Raw genomic sequence first — 22,158 nt, 5'->3', positions numbered from 1 at the left:
ATGACACTGAAGATGGCACAACGCCGAAACCGGTTTGTCTCCAAACCAAATCTGACAAAGGATGACGGAAAATCGTTCCACAATACGTTTATAAATCCTCTTCAAAACTTGTTCGATTTGTAGAATCGGATGAAAAATATTTAAGCTATTAATACATAAGTGCATCAAGTAAGAAAATAATGGTTTTCATAGTATAAAAAATGGAGGGCTCAGAAACTATACGGGACCTATTTTCATGTTCTACTCGACATTGTACATACCTACAACCTACACTAGGTTTTGTTTCAGGTGTATTTCATGACTTTTTTTGTAGCACCGTGTAATCGATGGCTTGAGAGACAAGACTACAAGCATACTGGTGTTTAGTGAATTACAAAGTTGGAAAAACTAAAAAAAACTACTTCCGCAATGTGAAAGACTGGTAAATAGCAGCAGCGTTAGGAGAAGTGAAGCAACAGCAAACAGTGCGGAGGCTTCGTTGAGGTGCTATAGTTGCTCGCGGTATGGGCATTTCTCAATAGACTGCAAAGAGAAGCGACGCACACCAGGTTCCTGCTTAAAATGCGGAGAAAATGAACATCAATACAGGAACTGTCCTATAAAGACGGTGGCAGCGCTGGAAGAAGACAACGATGACCGAGAGACAGTGTACTTTAGAGAAATGGTCAATTTTGATTTCAGTCAAAGTCGTAGGAAATCACAATGTGTGAATTTTTTCTCTTTGCTCGACACCGGCAGTCCATATAGCTTCATCCAATACTCTCATTCCAAGTGTAGTGAAGTGTTGTAGATCTCAAGTTAGTTCGCCACAATTGAGAAGCGTTGGAAGATCTAGAATTAAGCCTGAAGGACGAATTTCCGTTTTAATTAGATTTAAAAAAGTTATAAAAGCATTAAAGCTTTCTATACTAGGATGGTGATTACCTTTTTCGCTACTGCTAGGAAGACACTTTCTTAGCGTTTTTTGAAATTTTCCAATGTAAACACAAAACCCCTTTAATTAATAAAGTTGATACCTCTGAATTACTAAAAGAATCTGAACTAATTTCGAATGTATAGGAAAATATACAGGTAGAGTGGAATGAAATATGCAATATAATCAGTAGCGTGGAGAAGAAGGAGTTAGTTGACATAAATCCGAAATTACCTTGAGTTTAGACGGATAACTTAAGACTTTTGGATAAAAAGTACTTACGTACAAAAACAAAGTGAAGACCTTCCGAATATAGATTATGAAGCCAAACTTACGCCTACGTCACACATTCCAACCTTCTGCTCACCGAGACGCCTATCGTTCGCTGAGAAAATCGAAGTTGGCCGCATTATAGATGAATTGCTTAAGAAAAATATTATTCGACACAGTGACTCCCCTTACGCATTGCCTATCGTACCCACAAAGAAGAAATCAGGCGAGACTATAATGTGTATTAATTATAAAAACTTAAATAATGCCCTCAGCACTATCCGTTAATTAAAGAATGTTTGGAATATCTGGGTGAAAATAGACTTTTTACACTTTTAAATTTGATGCCAGGATTTTTTCAAATAAAAATAGCGGAGGACTCAATAAAGTACACTTCGTTTGTAATACCAAATGGTCAGTGCGAGTTTCTAAGGGCCAGTTTTTCAGTGCAAGTTTAAACTCAGATTAAGTAAACTGAGTTCAAGTTGAACAGCTGGCTGACATTTGATTGGCTGATCTTAGTTTAAACCAGCCAGATCGGGCGTTTAAACCACGGCCGTGCACTGAAAAACTGGCCATAAGAATGCCATTTGGTTTAAAGAATGGGCCGTCCATTTTCCAAAGATTTATAACGAAAATTCTGAAAGAGTTTATTGAAAGAAATGAAATAATGGTACATATATATGGATGACATCATAATTGGTAACACATTTTTGAGTGACCATTATGATTTAGTTAAAAAAGTGTTAGAAAAACTAGCACACTATGGTCTTCAAATAAAACTAAGTAAATGAAAATTTGCTTATAATGAAAGAGAATATCTAAGCTATATTGTATCCGAGTTTGGTATACGGCCTTCTGAATCCCACATTAATGCCGTAACAAACTACCCAACCCCTAGAAGCCAAAAGGAGCTGCAATCGTTTATAGGATTATGCTCATACATCGGGAAGTTCGTGAAATCATTCTCCATAATAGCATGTCCGTTATGTGATCTATTGAAGAAAAACCAAAACTTTTGCCTTTCAGACGCTAAAAGAAACATTAGTTATAAGTCCAGTGCTGGCAATATACTGTCACAAAGGAGAAACGGAGTTACACTGCGGCGCAAGTTCACACGCTTCGGGGCAATTTTGCTACAAAAGCAAGATGATGGAAAATTTCACCCCATAGCGTACGGTTCTAAAGGAACATCTGAGGCAGAGAGTAGGTATCATGGTTTTGAATTGGTGGGCTTGGCCATTATCTATGCATTACCCATAATTCAATTTTACTTAGAAGCCATAAAGTTTAAAATATTAACCGACTGCAACTCTCTAAAGCAGTGTTTGCATTATTCAACTTTGCGTTCAACAATTGCGTTCAACTCAACGCAGGGTTGCACGAAAAAAAAGTTGAATGGCTAAATGTTGGCTGGCGACCAACTTTGTTGAAAGCGATTAGTTGAAAGGCCATTCAACCAAAAGTTGAATGCAAAGTTGAACAATGCAAACACCTTTTTATGGCGAATATTTTGATATTTTTTCATATTTTGATATTTTTAGCCATTCAAATTTTTTTTCGTGCAACCCTGCGCTGAGTTGAACGCAAATGTTGAACGCAAAGTTGAACAATGCAAACACACTTTAACATTGACACTCAATAAGAAATTGGTGAACAGTCATATAGCCAGGTGGGCACTAGAGCTAGAAAATTTCAATTCCTTAATAGCCCATAGAGCAGGTACAAAAATGATACTTAGCAGAAACGAAGTCGACTGTGAAAGTATTATAGCGTGCTATAAAAAAAATTAAAGCAAACTACTGGTTTCCGAATATGAAAAATAAAATAAACATATTGGGCTACATTCTGCACCCCGTCGGGAAAAGTCCCGATTTCCGAATTAAGTTCCGAAGAAAAACTTGTTTGCATTCCATTCTCCGACGGAGATGTATAAGTTGTTCGAATTTTCGAAGTTATTTGTAATTTACATCTTTCAAGTGACAGCTTATTTTAAAAATAGAAAGCGGTTGCAAGAATAAGTTATTTTAAGAAAAAAGCAAAGAAAACGTTGTAGCAATAATAAAAAAAGCTAAAAATTATGGAATCTATTGCTTCTGGTATTTTATTAATCGAAGAAGATGAATATTCAAGGAGTAACGCAGAAAATATAAAACGACGACAACTTAGAGGCGCCTGCGATCCCTTTCACTTGAATGTTAAGGCGTAAGTGTAAGACAGATATGAACATTTAAAGATTACAACTAAGTTTCTTTCAGATTTAAAAAGAACTTTCGGATAAGCAAAGATTCCTTTAAATATTTGCTAGGAATATTAGATGAAGAGTTCGGTGGCCCGACAAAGAGTTCATCAATAACGAGTCTGAGCCGCTTGGTAGCTTTCTTAAGGTTTTTTGCAGAAGGAGGCTACCAACACGGAGTTGGTAAGGTCTATGATGTCGGAATGACGCAGCCCACAGTGCCGAAGACAATATCGCTGCTATTAAATGTTTTAGAAAGGAAGCTTTGCCCAATCTGGATACATTTTATTATGGACGAGTCGGAAGTAGTAGAAGCAAAACAAGATTTTTACTCAAAGGCAATGTTTCCAGGAGTATTAATGTGTGTTGACGGTACTCACGTTAAATTAACAGCACCTTCGTCAGAGACGTTTCTATTTTTCAACCGAAAAGGCTGGTATAGTCTTAATGTAATGATAGTAAGTTTGATATAATTATGTATATACAAAGTAGATATGTATGTATCTATGTATGTAACTTTTGAACGTAACGTTTTAATTTATTTTAGATATGCGACCATAAGTTGAGAATAAGAGCAGTAAATGCACGGTATCCAGGATGTAACCATGATAGCCATATTTGGAAGTTAAGTAGTGCTAGGAAGCATTTCGAGCGGCAATTTTGAGAAGGAAATACTAACACGTGGCTTCTTGGTAGTAAAAAGCCGTACCATGTAGCTTACAAATAAATATTAACAAATATTCTTCTAGGCGATGCCGGCTACCCACTCGAACCTTGGCTTATGACGCCTTATAGAAGTGCAGCTGCAGGGTCGCCAGAAAGAATTTTCAATGATCACCATTCAAAAACACGAAGTGTGGTAGAAAGAACAATTGGTGTGTGGAAAAGCCGATTCCGATGTGTTTTGGGGGAACGAGCTTTAAATTATGTTCCTCTAAAGGCCTGCCAAATTGTAAACGTAGCTTGTGCTCTCCACAACATATGTATTCACTACCGCGATGACCAATTTGAACCGTTGCCTGAAAGATATGATGTGGAAGAAATTAAGCCCGATTATGACCCGGAATTTGAGAATCTTCGGAGTGATGCTGAACGAACACGCTAAAGAATTCTTGCAACTTTTGCGTTGTGAGTGAAACCAAACCATAAGAAAAGCTTTAAATGTACATAGTATTTACCTAGAATATATCTTATCTGGAAATAAATGAAAACTTGTGTCCTTTTACTTCAACTGTTATATTAATTTATTAAAAAAGAAAATAAATATGAACATTCCATTTCTCTAAAAAACATAATCAACTAAAAATATACGTTTAATATTTACATCTCTCACTCGCCTCAAATTTTGCTTGTTTTAATTCGAGTGCTTTAGCTTTTAATTCTAGCGCTTCTTTTTTTAATTTATTGCGTTCCCTTAAAGCAATTTCTTTGACAGTACTATGTCGCTTAAATTCGTTCAGTTTTTCTTTTTCTATTTCACACAGTTTTTCTATGCCGCGATAGACTCTTTTAAGGCCACTTGACGCCTGCGAATTATGATAGCATTGGTCTTTATAGAACTCTCGCTGCATGCTTATTTGCTCACTCAAAAGATTTCGCGAATCTTCAGCCATGGACGCTGCATGCCGCTCCTTCTAGGGGTGGGAGCTATTTCGCAGTTTTCTATGTCTTCAGTGGTCGAGGCTATATGTCGTCTTCTTCTAGGAGTGTGAGCAGTGTCGCAGTTTTCAATTTGGCTTCCGTTTTCTGTAGCATTTGTTTCAATAACTTCTTCCCTGGTATTTGTGGCAAGAGCTTAGCTATTGGCGACTTGACTACTGGTACTACTTGCTTCCACTACCTGCCTTCCACCGAAGCTTAACCCACCTTGAAGGCCTGAGGTCCAAGTTTCTAGCCCGGTCAGCGAAATCACCTTATCTTCTAAGGAATTTATGGGCCTTTTATTAAAATTACCCCCTCCAGTAGCTCGAGACTCCATTTTGTTGTGGGAAAGCTTCTTTTTAACGTAGCTCTTCCAATCAAGCCATGTCTGAAACCAAAAGATACGCAAAGTTAATAAATATTTAAAGCAAATTGTCATCAATTGTATATGTAACCTTTCGCCACCCTGCCCAGTCCCTGCACTGTTGTCCCAAAGCATTCAGCTCGTTAGCGGCTTGCTTCCAAAAGTCTTCCACATCACTTCGACCTTTTTTGATGAATCCTTCAGCAATGTCCTTCCTCTTGCTGAGTAGCTCTACCACCAATTCGTATTGGCTTGGATTGGTTCCTCGCCCTATTATGCATAAATTTCATATAAATACAAACGCATAAAGTATTTATACAATTTTGTACTTACATTTTAATTCACAGTACTTAAATGTGAAAAATTTAAACAGATTCCGACGTTGATCTTCTTTCGGGAAATAATACCTACGAATAACTGTTACGAAGTGATGCGGAATACATACAAACTTTAATTTTCTTAATGTTCGAAAATTCGAGTAACAGTTCGGAGACTAGAATGCCAAGGTTGCCACTGTTCTTTTTTCGTAATTACGACGGAAATTCTACGTGGTGCAGAATTAGGCCAATTAAAGCAAAACTGTATAAAATGTATCATGTATTCCGCACTGAATACGCCAGGCGCTAGACAATTGTACAGTATTCCAAAATTCCCGAAGCCATTCCATACAATACATTTAGACCACTTAGGGTCAGTTCTTTCTTAACAACAAGTACTGAGCTGCGCACTGAATAAATACTTTATTCAGCCGTCCTCAAAGATATATAACTGATAGCGGTAGTAGGTTTACTTCGAAGGAATTTCAAGAATATTTAGTAAATAAAAATATTACAAACGTGAAAGTAGCAGCAGTCGCCGCAAGCAAATGGGCAAGTTTAGAGTTGAGATTAATAGGTATGCTGGTGAAACTGAGTCTATGAAACTGAAACTAATGCCCATGCAGATTGGGTAAACCAACTAGGCAAAATAGAATTCGCACTAAATAACTCAGTAAGTAGGTCAATCGGAGTAACACCAAGTCAAGCCTTATTTGGAGGAGTAAATCAAAAACTTACAGAATATCTCGACGATTGCAATTCAGGCCCAGTGGGGAAGGACTTAGAGGAAATTCGTAATAGCGCTGAGGTAAATATTGGGAAAACACAAGAGTACAATCTGAATCGTTGTGAACAGAAGAGGATAGGGGTGAACACATTTAAGGAAGGCGATTTTGTAGTGATTAAAAACGTAGATGTAACAGTAGGTGTGAACAAAAAACTTCTGGCGAAAATTTAAGGGACCTTACGTGGGTTACAAGATTCTTCCGAATGACCGTTACGTTATGAAAAATATCCAAAATGGACAAATTTCCCAAATACCTTATGATAGCATTATTGAAGCTTGTAACATAAAACGCTGGAAGAGCAAAGATAGAGAGGATGATTACGCGAAAGAGGGTGATAACTGAAAGAAACAGGGGAATCTATGGGTACACAACTAGCCATCTTTTTCCTTTTTTTCTTGTTTAATTTGTATAAACTATCTTTATTGAATTTTTTTACTTTTTTGATCTAATTTTCTTTTGATTTATAGATTTTAATGCTTTAAAATGGAAATTTTTTTTTTTAAATTTAATTTAAAAGACAAACAAGACCAATAATAGGCCAATTCTGGCATCTGACTTTCAACACACCTCAGTCTTTCGAGAGACAAAAGTCTCTATATTTCGGCGACTATCTTGAAAGTTCTTTTCTGTATTTCGAATGAAAAATTATCTTTTTACATAAAACAGGAAAAACTAAAAATTTTAGAAGCTGAAAGTAAAAGAAAAAAGATGAATCAAAAAATTTCCAACCGTTAAATAAAATAAAATATGAATTTTTTCGGCAATAAAACTTAAAAAAAAGTTTATTAAAAAGAATTCCTTGCCGAGGATTGAACTCGGATCTCCAGAATAGCACGAAAGTGCTCTGCTTATGTGCCATTGCTACTATTACAGCAATGACTGAAAACAAACAAAAAATTTCAAAATCATTCGTTAACGAACCTATCAAAAATTGTTGAACGCATGAAAAATCATTTTTATTATGCAAATTCTTCTATAAATCATGCCGTTGTGTTAAATTAAATTAAAATTAAATTAACAATTGTGCGTGCTGATGAGCGGATGTGTTTTTGCTCGCTCTGTTATTTTTCGTTTAATTTGTCAATATGTACGATTTTTGTGGCAAATGCAATAAAGCATTCGCTAGGTCTGACGCTCAGAAGGTGCCATGCAGTGGATTTTGCAGAAAAAGATTTCATCGCACTTGCTGCGAGGGTATTGTCTCTGAATACGATGTCAATCTCTTCAAAAAAAATCGAAACATTGATTATTTGTGTCCTGACTGTGTGGTTTTACCAAGGAGATTCAGTGAAACATATCATTCGCTTCTGGCCTCTCAAAGACACTGTGTTGAGGCCATAAGGAGTGCTTTTGATGCTAAATTCAAGGAGTTATTTGCGCAATTTGATAATTTTAAATCCGAGATAAAATCTGAATTGCAAGCAATAAACATCATGGACAACAACAATGCGTCGGTCCCACAAATGTTAGTGGATGAGGTTAACTCTCTCAAAAGTGCTTTCGCTTGTTCGTCAGATGTTTTGGCGGGCAATGTAAACAATGGCAAAAGTTTGTCTACTGTCGCTTCTGTTACACCTGCTCCTGCTGCTGTCTCACCCCTACACAAGCGAATAGATACGTAATCAAAGGACAACAACATTGTGAAGTGCTTGCAAGTGTTAGTAGATGAAGTTAATTCTATCAAAAGTGCTATTGCTTGCTCGGCCAACACCTCGGCAGGCATTGTGATCAATAGCAATAGTTTTCCAACTGTTGCTCCTGAGTCTTCTAGTGCGGTCTCTCCCTCGCATATGTTGTTTCGTACTAATGATGTGAGTGCTGTGTCTACAGTTGTTTCGACGCGATCCTCACTTACTGCTAACAAAGGGTTTGTCACCAACTCGAAGCCAACAATCGGCGCAGCAGTTGAAAGTGATGCTGCTGCGCAGTCTTCTGCCGTTATTGACGTCGACGAGTCGCTGCCTGTGAATTGTGTTCAAACTGACGTTGTTAATGCTGAACTTGAAGCTGCTGATGCTGTTAATGCTACTGACGCGGGTGTGTCTGCCTCTCCTTCTCCTACCCCTTGGCGGACAGTGGAGAACAAAATAATGAGGCAAAGTCGTAAGCCGGTGCGTGTGGTTGGATCCAATGACTGCAGTGACCTAGGTGTTGCAACTCCATTTAAGTGGTTGCATTTGTCATCTTTTTTGCCAACAGTTTCTTGTGATAACATTATTGAGTATGTGGGGAATCACACTGGCATTGATAAGAGGCGCATTTCTTGTTACAAGCTCGTTAAAAAAGAGTCGAATCTCGAATCACTAACACACGTGAATTTTAAGCTTGGGGTCTGCGCCCACAATTTCGATAATCTGTTGAGGCCTGAGTTGTGGCCAGCAAATGTTTCTGTTCGGCCGTTCCGTTTTTTTCAAAAATTGCCGCAACAAATGCAACTGAAGTAGCTCATGCGCGCTGGCATAGTTGTTTATTATCAGAATCAGCAGACACTACAAAGCCAGTCGACAGCACTACCAGTGTGGTTGCACATAGTAAAATCAAAATTTATTTTCAAAATGTTTCTGGAATGAGAACTAAAGCTGATGTAGTCCGCAGATTGAGCTCACATTTGGATTTTGACATATTTGTAATCGTCGAAAGCTGGTTAACACCTAATTTCTTTGACTCTGAATTCTTCGATCCCGATCTATATAACGTTTATCGCAAGGACCGTGACGAAATCAGGTCGGGCCTGTCCAGAGGCGGTGGAGTGCTTATAGCAGCTCAGCGTAGATTGTGCTCGTCGATGGTTCATCTTCAAAATAATGATTCTATCCTCGAGCAGTTGTGCGTGAATGTTCGGAGTTCCTCTGAACTTCTCTTTGTATGTGTCTCTTATATTCCACCGAGCAGTTGCTTCGACATATATAGAGCGCACGTTGATAATGTTTTGAATCTCAGTTCAAGGATTGGCGAACACCACCTCTGTGTACTAGGTGACTTTAATTTGTGTAATGTATCTTGGAATAGCTTTAATAACTCCTCGTCTTTTACCGCGGTTAATGCGACTACAGACAGTGAGTTATACGTAACTGATAGTTTCCTAAGTATTGGACTTCAACAAATTAATGGAATTATAAATAATTATAAGCGTATTTTAGATCTTATTTTCATTAGCAATAATGTAAGTTATTGGGTGTTTGAATGCCCTTCCCCAATAACCCGCGTAAATAATCATCATATTCCTATGGAGGTTCATATTAAATTTTATGTTTTCGCTACTGTTCCTCCTGAGAGATGCCGACCAACTTTTAACTTTAGTTCGTGCAATTTTGATCTCTTAAATAGCCGTTTTCATGATTATGATTGGAAACACATACTCAGCAATTTGGATGCTAACGCTGCATACAATGTTTTTAAAAGTAGTATATATGAGGCGTGTGTAGAAATAGTGCCTTTAATTACGAGGAAGTTGTATAAGTTACTATGGTACAATAAGGATCTAAAACGACTCAAAAATCGTAAAAATAGGCTTTTTAAAAGATTTAGGGCAACTAGGTCCCAATCTGTGTTCGTCAGTTATCGGTACTGCCTTAGGAGCTTTAATGCCTTGGACAAGATTCTCTATAATAAGTTCATTAGTAAAAGTGAAGCAGACATTAAAAACAACCCTAAAGCATTTTGGAGGTTTGTAAAATCTAAGAACGCTAAGTCGAGTGTGCCGTCCTCAGTCTTTTTGAATGACAAGGAGGCCAACACACCTGCTGACGTAGCCAATCTATTCGCAGAATTTTTCTCCTCCAATTATGTCTCGGATTCTAATGTTGCTTCTGAACGGTACCCTCTTTCAGATTCTGCCCTTAACTTAGGCGCACTGCATATTTCCGAAAGTGATGTAGAAGTAGCCATCTGCTCCATAAAGCACTCTTTTAAATTGGATTCTGATGGCCTCTCAGGTGCTATGCTCAAACGGTGCCCATCGCTTGTTCAGCCATTAACAATATTGTTCAATAAATCTCTTTCGTCTGGCTACTTTATTGACGACTGGAAAAAAGCTTTCATTACACCAATCTACAAAAGTGGGAACAAAAACGACGTTTCGAATTATAGGCCTATTTCCAAACTGGGCACTGTCCCAAAAGTTTTGGAATCAGTTGTCAAACAGAAGCTCAACTTCGCAGTGAAAAGTTTAATTTGCCCTTACCAGCACGGGTTTGTTAGTGGGAGGTCAACTGTCTCCAACCTTGCTACATTCATGGAGGACTGTGTCACTGCGATGCAGTCAGGTCTACAAGTGGACGCTGTGTACACAGACTTTTCGAAGGCGTTCGATAGAGTTTCGCATAAAGTCTTAATTAACAAGTTATCGCGATTGGGTTTTCACTCAACTTTTCTGGAATGGATTAATTCCTATCTGTCCGATAGGTGTTGTACAGTTGCTTTTGATAACATACTCTCCACTCCCTTTGTAGCTACGTCGGGTGTTCCCCAAGGCAGTATCTTGGGCCCTCTTTTATTTGTCTTATTCATAAATGATATTGGATCATGCTTCCAGTCTTCTAAGTATTTATTATATGCTGACGATCTAAAGGTTTACTCAGTAATCAGAACCTCACAAGACTCTCTTTTGCTGCAAGCTGAGCTTAATAACCTGCATTCTTGGTGCTCTCTTAATTCCTTATCTTTAAATGTTAGTAAATGTTCCTACTCCACTTTCACCAGAAAGCTTCTTACCGTTCAAACTAATTACAATATTGGGGGCCATGAACTTAGTTATGTCGCAGAGGTTAAAGACTTAGGGATTTACTTCGACTCAAAATTAACCTTCGCAACCCATATTAACTACGTAGTTTCCAAAGCTTATGCAATGCTAGCATTCGTACGTCGTAATGGTCAGTTGTTTAAGGATCCCTATACTCTGAAGCTTCTTTATGTCACGTTAGTGAGATCTAGGCTTGAGTATGCGTCTTTCATTTGGCGTCCCTATCAGGCTGTCTATATAAACCGGATTGAGAAGATTCAAAAAGTTTTTATTAAATTTGCCTTGCGTTCTCTAAAATTTTCTGAGCCTATACCTCCGTATACTTCCCGTTGTCAACTTATTAACTTAAGTTCGTTAAATACTAGGCGTTCTTTCCTAGCAGCCTCTTTTGTGGCCAAAATATTGGAGGGCACAGTCGATTGTCCTAATCTTTTGGATAAGTTAGCATTAAACGTCCCGTCTCATAATTTGCGTCGTGTTTCTTTATTCTACCTGGGATTTCCTAAATCTAACTATGTAAAATTCTCGCCTTTGTTCAGAACCCTTTCTGAGCTAAATGAGCTCTCTGAATATGACCCGTCTCTCTCATTTGGAACAGTTCGTTTTGTCCTACTTAATTATTTTAGGTAGTATATAAGCTCTCTTGTTTTATAGTCAGTAAGGATTTATTCCATTTGATTAAATAAATAAATAAATAAATAAAAAGTTAAGTAAAGGTTTTTGTTTACTTAACTTTATTGTTCATTAAATGCCGTTAACGAATCATTAACTGACTCTGAGAGGAAATTTTTCAAATCGTTACTGAAGGAAACCTTAAGTAATCATTAAACGACTCTGAGTGCGGCTGTAAGACTTAGCTTAATTTAGTTTCCATTTTGTGTGTGACGATACATTAATTGAAAATTTTGAACAGATCCAATTTGAAATTATATATTCCAGCGAATAATTCTAGCTATTGGCTCGTTATATGCATACAAGGTCTTGTATGTAGCTTCTACAAAAAGCTTGCAGCTCCGAAGTTGTAAAGATGGCTCGTTCGCAATAAAGAGATTGCGGATTTCTTGGCAGCGAACACTTCCGGATAAAGTGTTGTAAGCAAACATAATGGATAAATATGACCTCCTGTCCACCAGTGCTTGTAAGCCAAGTAGTTTCCGTCTTGATTCGTAAGGTGGGATACCAGTACGGGTACCATTGGTTACGCTAGTAGGAACGCCATTAAGAGCACCAGTAAGGGTGTTGGAGGCGTTGATAGGGACACCAAAGGAACCAGTAGGGGCACTATTAGTGGCGCCAGTAAGGACGGCAGTTGAGGCACGAGGATGGGTACCATTACATGGACCACGAGCCCAATTAATTCGATTTAGCGCAAATCGCGTGAATTTTTCTGGATCATTTCTATACGTCGCGAGTGGGAATCATAATAAGGATTCCAGATGATGACTCCATATTCAAGGATGCTCCTGACCAAAGCCACATAAAGACATTTAAGAGTAAGAGGATCTTTGAAGTTTCTTTTAATAAAACCTAACATAAAATAGGCTTTGTTAACTACGTAATCCACATGTGAGGAGAATGTTAACTTGCGGTCGAAGATTACACCTAGGTCTTTGATCTCATTTTTCGGCCGTAAGGTAGCTCCGCCTAACGAATAATTTAACAGTTTTTGCGTTGGGACTTCGGGTGTAAGACACAACGCAAAATTTTTCAATGTTGAGACTTAGATTATTTATGCTACACCAATCTTTTAATTCGTCCAAGTCCTGTTGTAGATTTTGATAATCCGAGGAGTCTTTAATAAAGTTAAAGATTTTTACATCATCTGCAAAACCTAGACTCCTTGACCAAGTAATTCGCGCTGGTAAATCATTTATAAAAAGCAAGAAAAGAAAGGGGACCAACATGGGTCCCATGCGGAATACCCGAAGTCGCATTAGTGACAACGTTGGATCTTGTAGAGCCGATTTTTACTACCAATTTCCTATTAAATAGGAGGTTTTTAAAGAACTCTAGTAGTATTCCACTAATCCCAAATCTTTTGAGCTTAGATAGGAGGATGTGTGTATATGACATCAAGCTGGGCCGAAATTATGCTTTTGGTGATTATTGCTAAATTGGTTACGGTCGATTTCCCTGGGAGGAACCCATGTCGACTGTCATAGAGTAAACATTTTACGTGCTCATATAATTTCTTATTTATAATATGATCGAAGATCTTAGCGTATACGTCTTGTTTAACAATTGCCCGATAGTTTAATACACTGTTTTTATCGCCGGATTTAAAGACGGGCTCTATGATGCATAATTTCCAGCAATCTAAGAATTTACCGGACTCAATAGAAGCATTGAAGAGAATAGCAATCGGTTTTAAGACATTCGTTAGTTAAAGCTCGGTTTCAGGATTGATATGGCAGATTGCAAATCGTCCTCAGTGATGGAAAGAGAGCTGATTATATCTGCAATGTATGTTGAAGCGGGTAGTCATCATAGACTTTTTGAAAAAATTACGCAAAAAGACCGCACGACTCTTGAGTTGAGTAAGAGGAAACTTCATCATACACCATCTTTGTCGGAAAACTGTTGGTGTTTCTTTTCGAATTTATAAAATGCCAAAATGCTGACGGGTTAGATTTTAAATTACATTCACTTTTATAAATAAACTTTTTGTAAAGTGACTTATGCAGATTGTCAAACTTTTTACGAAGATATTCATATTTTTTCCTATCTCTCAACAAGTGGGTCCTTCGGAAATTTTTAAAAGCTTTATTTTTCTTATTCCTTAGGCTGTATAGCCTAGCATTAAACCATGGTGGTTTCGAGCCACTTGTTTCAGAGGAACGAAAGAAGAAACTATATGGGAAAACTTTTCGTGAATTATTTTATAGATAGAGTCCGGATTCCTAATTGGTACAATGTAGTTCCAATTAATTGAGCTAAGTTCCGAGTTTATTGCATCAAAATTAGCTTTTTTGAAGTAAAAAGAGGGTGAAGAGTAGTTGTTAAAGCTTTGTGATGGATGCTGTTTGGAGAAATCGGTGCCAGGTTCAATTCACAGTTAGATCTAAGATCAGTAGTAGTAAATAAAAGATCCATTATTTTATCATTATCATTATAAAAGCTATTTATTTGTTGAAAATTGTTGGATGTGAAAAAGCCAATGACTGATGATTCAGTGTCGGTTTAATATTGAAAGACGTCAGTTTGTGGTCCGCAGTAGACCAGACGATGCCAGGTAGATTGGAATTCCCTATGACAATGACCTGGCTATTACCGGTGATGCCGCTTGTTATGTAATCAATGTTATTTATGTGACGTTCGTAAATTAAGGAGCTCGAATTAGGTGGTATATACGATAGGAAAAAGAACAGTTTTATTACTTTTAAAAGTGACTTCCACACATATCTGCTCAATTATATTATCAGCCAAAGGCAATGTTACAAGTTTGCTTTGCATATTTGACCAAACCGCTAAGAGAACCACACCCCCACGACAACCACTAGCTATGGGACATCTATCTTTACGGTATACCGAGTAGTAATTATCGAAGTATTCTGCACTTGCAATGTCTCTATGTAACCAAGTTTCGGTTGTTGCAATGAAATCGTAATCATGTAATGAGGTTGCCAATCTAAAATCATTGACTTTGGTTCGCATACCGCTTATATTTTGATAATAAATAGAATATGAGTTGAAGCTTTGAGCGACTCAATTCTTCAAGTCTTTCCCCCCTTGATTATCTAAAAAACCGAACTGCCGAATTTTAACATCCATCGGCCATAGCAAGGGGTCCAAAACCTTTGTATAAAAACTGGGGGATACCCCAAATTTACAATTGACTCTTCAAGTCTTCTGGATTTGCATCTTTTTTTATAAGTTTGTAGCAGACTAAATGCTGGCTGCTTATCTTCGCGTATTTGCTAACACAAGCAATTATATCCTCCGTATTGACAGTTGATTTAAATTAGGAGAGGTGTACCCATTTTTTGCTCACAACTGTATCTAATTAGCTATTGCTATTTCGGCCAACAACAAAGCTCGAAGTTCTCGTTTTCTTTGACTTTTTGTTTTGCACGGTCAACCACTTGTTTACCGTACTTGCAGATCCCGGAGCGTCAGCAATAATAATAAGCATATCTATGTTAGAGTTGGTAGGTGAAGCAGAAGTAGCAGAGATCGTTGGTGTTGTTTTGGTTGTTGTGGTAGGAGGCAAGCTTTTTTCTGAGATGTTGCTATTTGCAATATTTTGATGTATGGCGGGAGCGCCGTTTGAAGTGTTTACTGGCGCTTCCGCTGGCTTATTGACAGGTATGTATTGGAGATTTTGGGCAGATTTTTTTGATGTATTTGCAGGAGATCCATTCGCGGTGTGAGCTGTGCCAGATACTTGCTGTGCCCATGTGGGTTGAGCCCCACACTCCTTGTGCATTTTGCACAGCCGTTTTTCTCGACTACATTTTGGATTTCCTTAATACCAAAATCAACGTTATTAATATACATGACGCACTCATCGCATATGTAGCGAAGATTAGGAAATTCACCCAACTTCCCCAAAGTATATTGGTCTATTCCCGAACATTTTGATTGTGAGTGATGCATTTTGCTGCATACACCCGCACACCTTATTCCCGACTCGCCGCGGATTTGCGATTTGTACTTTTTGCAGTCCATGGCGACGATGAGAGCAATCTTTGCCTTACCTTTTTTGATATTTTTTCCAGTAAATTTACACTCTTCCACATTAGGCTTAGTATGCAGCTCTCAAGAAAATGGTCAAGAAAAAATTGCCATTATTTCGCGTGTGTGTCCAAGGAATTTTGACATTTTTGATACCTCACAGCCTGTTGCCTCACTCTTTCCTCAAGAAATAATGGAACGGGCATATATTTCTGTTGCAAGCCTGGGTTGCCTTGTGCTCTTTTTTCACAAAAAACTTTAGAAAACCGTAGTAGAAAGCGTAGTAAATTTCTTAAGAACTGCGTACTGCCTTAAGGAAATTTGACTCAAGAAAATTTCTTAGCCATTTCTTGTACGTCATTTTATATGGAGTTTTTGCTTTTCTTGAGAGCTGCATACAGGGCTTTAAAAAGAATACCGGATTGTGGTTTTTGTTACACAAAATACGGAGCGATAAGAAAACACGTCCACACACGTTGAAGACAGAATTTCGGAGTTTAGATCTTCGCCGCGGTACTATGAATTCGCTTTGTTTACAACAAACACATAATTTTGACATTCAGTAGTACCGCGGCTAAAACCTAAATTCGCCAGTAACATCACCTTGTATAAATTCGCCTTGCAGAAATTACTTTTTCGATACCAAGTACTTTTTTCTCGATACTTACTCGATACCGAACAAAAAGGTGTAAGGTAAAAAAATACTTGGTATCAGAAGAAAAGTATCGAGTATTTACTTGTATCGATTGAACCCGACTTTGAAATAGAAAAGGTTTTATTTACACAACATGAATAGCTGTTTAGATAACATAGAAATTTGTATAAATGAAGTACCAAAGATTCGCAGGTGCTGTATCTGCGGTGAGCGAACCTCAACACAGTCGACTATAGAAAATACTAGCGTTGGATCACCTCCAATTTTATTGAAGGATGTGATATTTAAGTGCATCGAACCACCTGAATATTTTTGGAAAATGATTGCTGACGAGACTGCAAATAACTACATCTGTGCATTTTGTGAAGTGTCGCTTAGCGAGTTCTATGATGCCTTTTTGCAAGTCTCACTTAAACGAACTGAGTTTCTAAGGAGATTCCGGGAAAGGAGTGAAAGTCCCGTCGAATATTTTGTTGTTTTCAAATCTTCAAAAATGGACTCAAACTCGTACCGCAAATCTATTGACCATCAAAGTGCTGAAAACACTGAAATGTGCCACCCAATAGAAAACCATTTAAATGTTGATTTGGGTGATGAATATAAAACTCAAAATCTTTCCAATGATGAGTTTGTTGAAGTTTATCAACCGGAGGAAAGGTTAGAGGATGATTGGTCATCCGATTGCTCGAACGGCCTTCAGGGTAAGAAAAAAAGCATACCGCACACCATCTTCAAAAGAGGCACAACTCAATAATCAAATCTCAAAGGGGTTGGCTTTCCAAAACGGAACCAATCGAGATTTCAGCGAAAGTATATGGAATTTAGTCATGAAACTTGGTCAGGATGTTGGGGGAGGCTTTCTCTACATGAATGTATCACTCTCACAAAGTAGTTGCTAATAGTATTTAAGCAGTTAGTTGTTAAATAATCTTCACTACCACCCCCAACTTTTTGTACAAAATGCAACTTATCAATTGTATTTCGGTTGATATACAATATCTTCAATGTTCACGTGCGTATTTGATACTTTTAATATATATATATTCATCAATTAATTAACTAAAACGCGTTTATAAATCCGTTCACTCGTTTTTGCTCTTTTCACAAACAAACAGAAATAACAATGGCCGACAGTAACAGCAAATGTGTGCTGCTATACTTCTCGAAGCTATAAAATACAACTATAAACCATAACATTTTCGATTTTGATCCAAGGGCTTTTTATTATAAAATCGATACTTCGATAAATAATGAAAATTTTTAATAAAAAATCGCGCGATTTTTTATTACAAATTTTCGCCTGCGGCGCTTTTTATTATAAAATCGATACCTCGATAAATAATGAAACTTTTAATAAAAAATCGCGCCATTTTTTATGAAAATTTTTCGACTGCGGCGCTTTTTATTATAAAATCGATACTGCGATAAATTATGAAAATTTTTAAAAAAATTTTCGCCTGCGGCGTATGTGCAATTTTCATTGTTTCCGTTCTGTTTTTTTTTGCATTTTTTAGTATGTATAGCAGCACCGGCATTTCAGTTCAGTTGGTGTACAAGGGAAAAAGTGTATTTCATACCCGATTTTAAAACACCTACCCCTTCAAGCCAAAACCAGAGTGGTGCCATTGTACAACATTATACTAAATCAAGGCAGCTTACCCCACACTTGGAATAATGATGACTGATAACTGATATTATCCCAATTGCGAAATCTAATAAATGTACCACTTCCACCGCGGGTTATAGACCGATATCTCTGTTGCCATGTTTGAGCAAAGTATTAGAAAAACTTGTTGCGCTGTTTCTAATAATCTACTCGATTCACATCAAGTAGCATTTAGGAGGGAGAGGGAACAATGGACGCTCTGTTGATCTTTGAAAATTTTGTCTCTTCAGCCCTCGATACAAAAAACCACGTATCTGTTCTTAGCATTGACTTCGAAAAAGCCTATGATAGAATTGGACCGCACGTCGTCCTCCATTGTTGTTGTTGTTGTAACAGCATACAAACTCCCCAAAGACTTTTTGGGGAGTGTTGCTGGAGTGACAGTCCTTGGCCATATATAAATCTGGGTCGTTCCGGTTACGTAGACCCGACTGTCGTGGGAACGTCGTCCTCCGTCAACTTGCGTGTTGGAAAGTCGGAAAAATCTATAACTTTGAGATTTTTTAACCAATCGGCACTTCACAGTCAAAGTCAATAATAAGCACACTTACAAATTATTTAATGGGATCCCACAGGGGTCACCGTTATCAGTAGTCCTCTTTATCATTGCCTTTGATGAAATAAACAAAATTATACTGAAACATAAAAGAATCAATCATATTATCTATGCCGACGATTTACTGCTTTTTACTAAATGTAAAGATTTATCGGTGGTTCAAAGTGATCTCATTAATATTCTATCGGAGATAACAAACTGGGCTAAAGATTCGGGATCCAAAATTTCTTTCAATAAATGTAACAATTTTCACATATGCAAAAAAAAACTTTGTACACCTATGAATCTATATTTTAATTATGATAACATTACCCACTGCAATATCTTGAAAATCTTAGGTATTGTATTTGACTCTAAGCTCACCTATAAAGTTCATTGTTTGTATCTCAAAACAGCTATTGCTAAAAGGTTAGACATAATTAAATATGTGATCATAGAAGCATTGCCTCGTTCATCCAACAACGCTTGTCAATGCAACCAAAGCTCTCATATTATCATAAATCGATTATGGACTCCCGATATACGGACACTGTGCGAAAAGCAACATGAAAGCTATACTACCTGCTTCCCTCACAGCAGCCAGGAGATGCATACGGGCCTTCCCAACCGTATAGACCCTAACAGAAGCCGGTCTCCCCACTATCAAAGAAAGAACAACTCTAATCACGCTAAAGTTGATTCCGAAGCTCCGACAATGTAGGAATCCAGTACTACGAAACACGGGCAATGCAGTAATCAGAAAAAAGAAACCTCGTTCTCGACCATCAGCGATCGCCAGAAGTATAAATGCCGCAAGAGATATAGGAGTCCCTATTAAGATGGAAAAATTCGATCACAAACACCCTGAGCCATGGTTTCAACCACAAAAGCTGCTAATCCTCGACATGCATTCTAATAAGAAAAGCACTACTTCTCCAGTAGTTTACCGCCAAACCTTCGAACTGATTGCTACAAATACTTAAACGTCAAGGGTGGAAATTTCTTTATACAGATGGTACAAAATCCACTAATACCACAGCTTTTGCGGTGGTAAATGCCAAACACGAAACCTTTTCAGTTGGACACCTGGTGTCATTCTGTTCCGTTTTTACTGCTGAAGCCAGAGCAGTTCTGAAAGCAGTACAATATGCACTTAGCCTTGGTGAAAAACACATTATATGCACCGACAGTTTGTGCACCGACAGTTTGTCGTCTATCCGCAACGCTTTGGCGCTAGGAAACAATCTTATAACAATTATGTGGAATCCAAGTCACGTGGGGATACCAGGGAACGAAGCTGCCGACGAAAGAGTCAAACTAGCAGTCAACCAACCACTTACAACAATATCTGTCACGCTGAAACAAGACTTATATAAACTGGCTGAAAAACATATTTTCAAAACCAAGCTCGATGAATGGAAAACCCATCACATCTTTGGCAGTAGCACCCCCTCCGAGACCTTGAAAAGCTTTGACACAGAATCCATCAAGAAGATCAATGAATGCCTTAGTTTAACGGAGCTTAAGAAGTTAATCTAGAGTTATATAGACTCTAGACCTGTGAATGCCGTTCTAGGCATACCGCCCCAGGACATAGCCGAGACAGAGCTTCACCTGCCTCAGGAGACACGAACGACAATAGCCCAACTTCGCTCTGGCTACTGCAGCAGGTTAAACTCCTACCTGAGTAGATTGAATGAGGATGTACCAAATGAGTGTCCGGCATGCGGAGAGACCCCACATGACTCGAAACATCTCTTCGCATGCCCGGAAAACCCGACAACCCTAACGGCTTCCGCCCTCGATACAAAAAACCACGTATCCGTTCTAAGCATTGACTTCGAAAAAGCCTATGATAGAGTTGGACCGCACGTCGTCCTCCGTCAACTTGCGTGATGGAATGGCGGGGAAAAAATATATAACTTTGTTAAAGATTTTTTTAACCAACCGGCACTTCACAGTCAAAGTCAATAATAAGTACTCAAACATTTACAAATTATTTAATGGGATCCCACAGGGGTCACCGATATCAGTAGTCCTCTTTATCATTGCCTTTGATGAAATAAACAAAATTATACTGATACATAAAAGAATCAATCATATTATATATGCCGACGATTTACTGCTTTTTACTAAATGTAAAGATTTATCGGTGGTTAAAAGTAATCTCATTAATATTCTATCGGAGATAACAAACTGGGCTAAAGATTCGTGATCCAAAATTTCTTTCAATAAATGTAACAATTTTCACATATGGGTGTTTCCATGAAAATGTCAACCAGGACTGGAAAAATAAAAACAACTGAAAAGGGTTTTTAAGACGAAATAATAAGAGAAAAATACTCGAATTTTTATATTATAGAAGTATTTCAGCTTATAGGAATTTTAAAACTCAAAAATGGAAGAGTAAAACTGAATGTCTCTTCGACTCAGTTTTCTCTAATGAAATGCACTATTTTCTCTTTCCTATTAACTAAATTAAGAGATTTGAAACATTACAATTACATCTTAAAATCAAATTTGCAATAACAACTAACTATAAAAATGAGAAAAAGGAGAAGTTAGAGCTCGAATAACGGTAATTTTTTGATTTGCTTCTAATAGTATTATAATATCGCGTACGTTATGCAAAAACATTGTTTGTCTATGTCATTTGTATATTGGCAGTCACAGGTAATGCAGATTACAATTCTTAAGCTAGAATTCTTCTAGTTAAAAATATGCGGTAAAATTTCTTTCCAAACGGAAGTAAAAACAAGTAAGAAAGCCTAAGTTCGGGCGGAGCCGAACATTAAATACCCGGCGCAAGTGTTAAATATATGTTTTTTCACCTTTCCGAAACCTTCCGCTAGATGGTAAGCCGGGGTGTATCAATTTTGAGTAAATTAGCGTCCTTAAATTTCGAAATATTGCAGTTTCAAGCATTTCTGAAATTTACCGTTATATGAGAAGCGGCCGTTATTTTAGTCCGATTTCAATAATTTTCAACGTTTTGCTTATATGTGGCAAGCACAATAACCACACCGAGTTTGGTACAAATTGGTAGAACGGTTACCGATATACTTATATGTGATCATAAGTGGGCGGTGCCACGCCCATTTTCCAAAATTTTACCATAAACGTATTTCTTGGTAAAGAATTGTTGCAAGCATCAATTTTGAATAAATTAGCTTCAATATTTACTGATTTATCGAAAATTTTGTATTTCTCTAAATTACCGTTATATGGGATGTGGGCGTGGTTATTGTCCGATTTTAAAAAGTTTCGGCGATTTTTTATGCTGTACCAAGGCCAACAACTGTGCCAATTTTGGAAGAAATTGGTGCAGCGGTTACCAAGATATACACATGTAACC

At 37.7% G+C, this 22,158-nt stretch overlaps 1 protein-coding gene across 1 annotated transcript; it reads left to right on the top strand.

Annotated features, from left to right (window-relative positions):
- The first annotated feature begins 16,683 nt into the window (after positions 1-16,683).
- Positions 16,684-17,871, top strand: LOC118752098. Its single transcript, XM_036486949.1, has 2 exons — positions 16,684-17,614; positions 17,718-17,871. The coding sequence occupies exon 1, from the start codon at positions 16,736-16,738 to the stop codon at positions 17,354-17,356; it is 621 nt and encodes a 206-aa protein (XP_036342842.1). The 5' UTR covers positions 16,684-16,735; the 3' UTR covers positions 17,357-17,614; positions 17,718-17,871.
- Positions 17,872-22,158: the final 4,287 nt, after the last annotated feature.

Source organism: Rhagoletis pomonella, unplaced genomic scaffold (assembly GCF_013731165.1).
Source record: "Rhagoletis pomonella isolate Grant_MI unplaced genomic scaffold, Rhpom_1.0 Rhpom_scaffold_00001, whole genome shotgun sequence".
Classification (NCBI taxonomy): domain Eukaryota; kingdom Metazoa; phylum Arthropoda; class Insecta; order Diptera; family Tephritidae; genus Rhagoletis; species Rhagoletis pomonella.
This window is presented reverse-complemented; position numbering and strand designations above follow the sequence as displayed.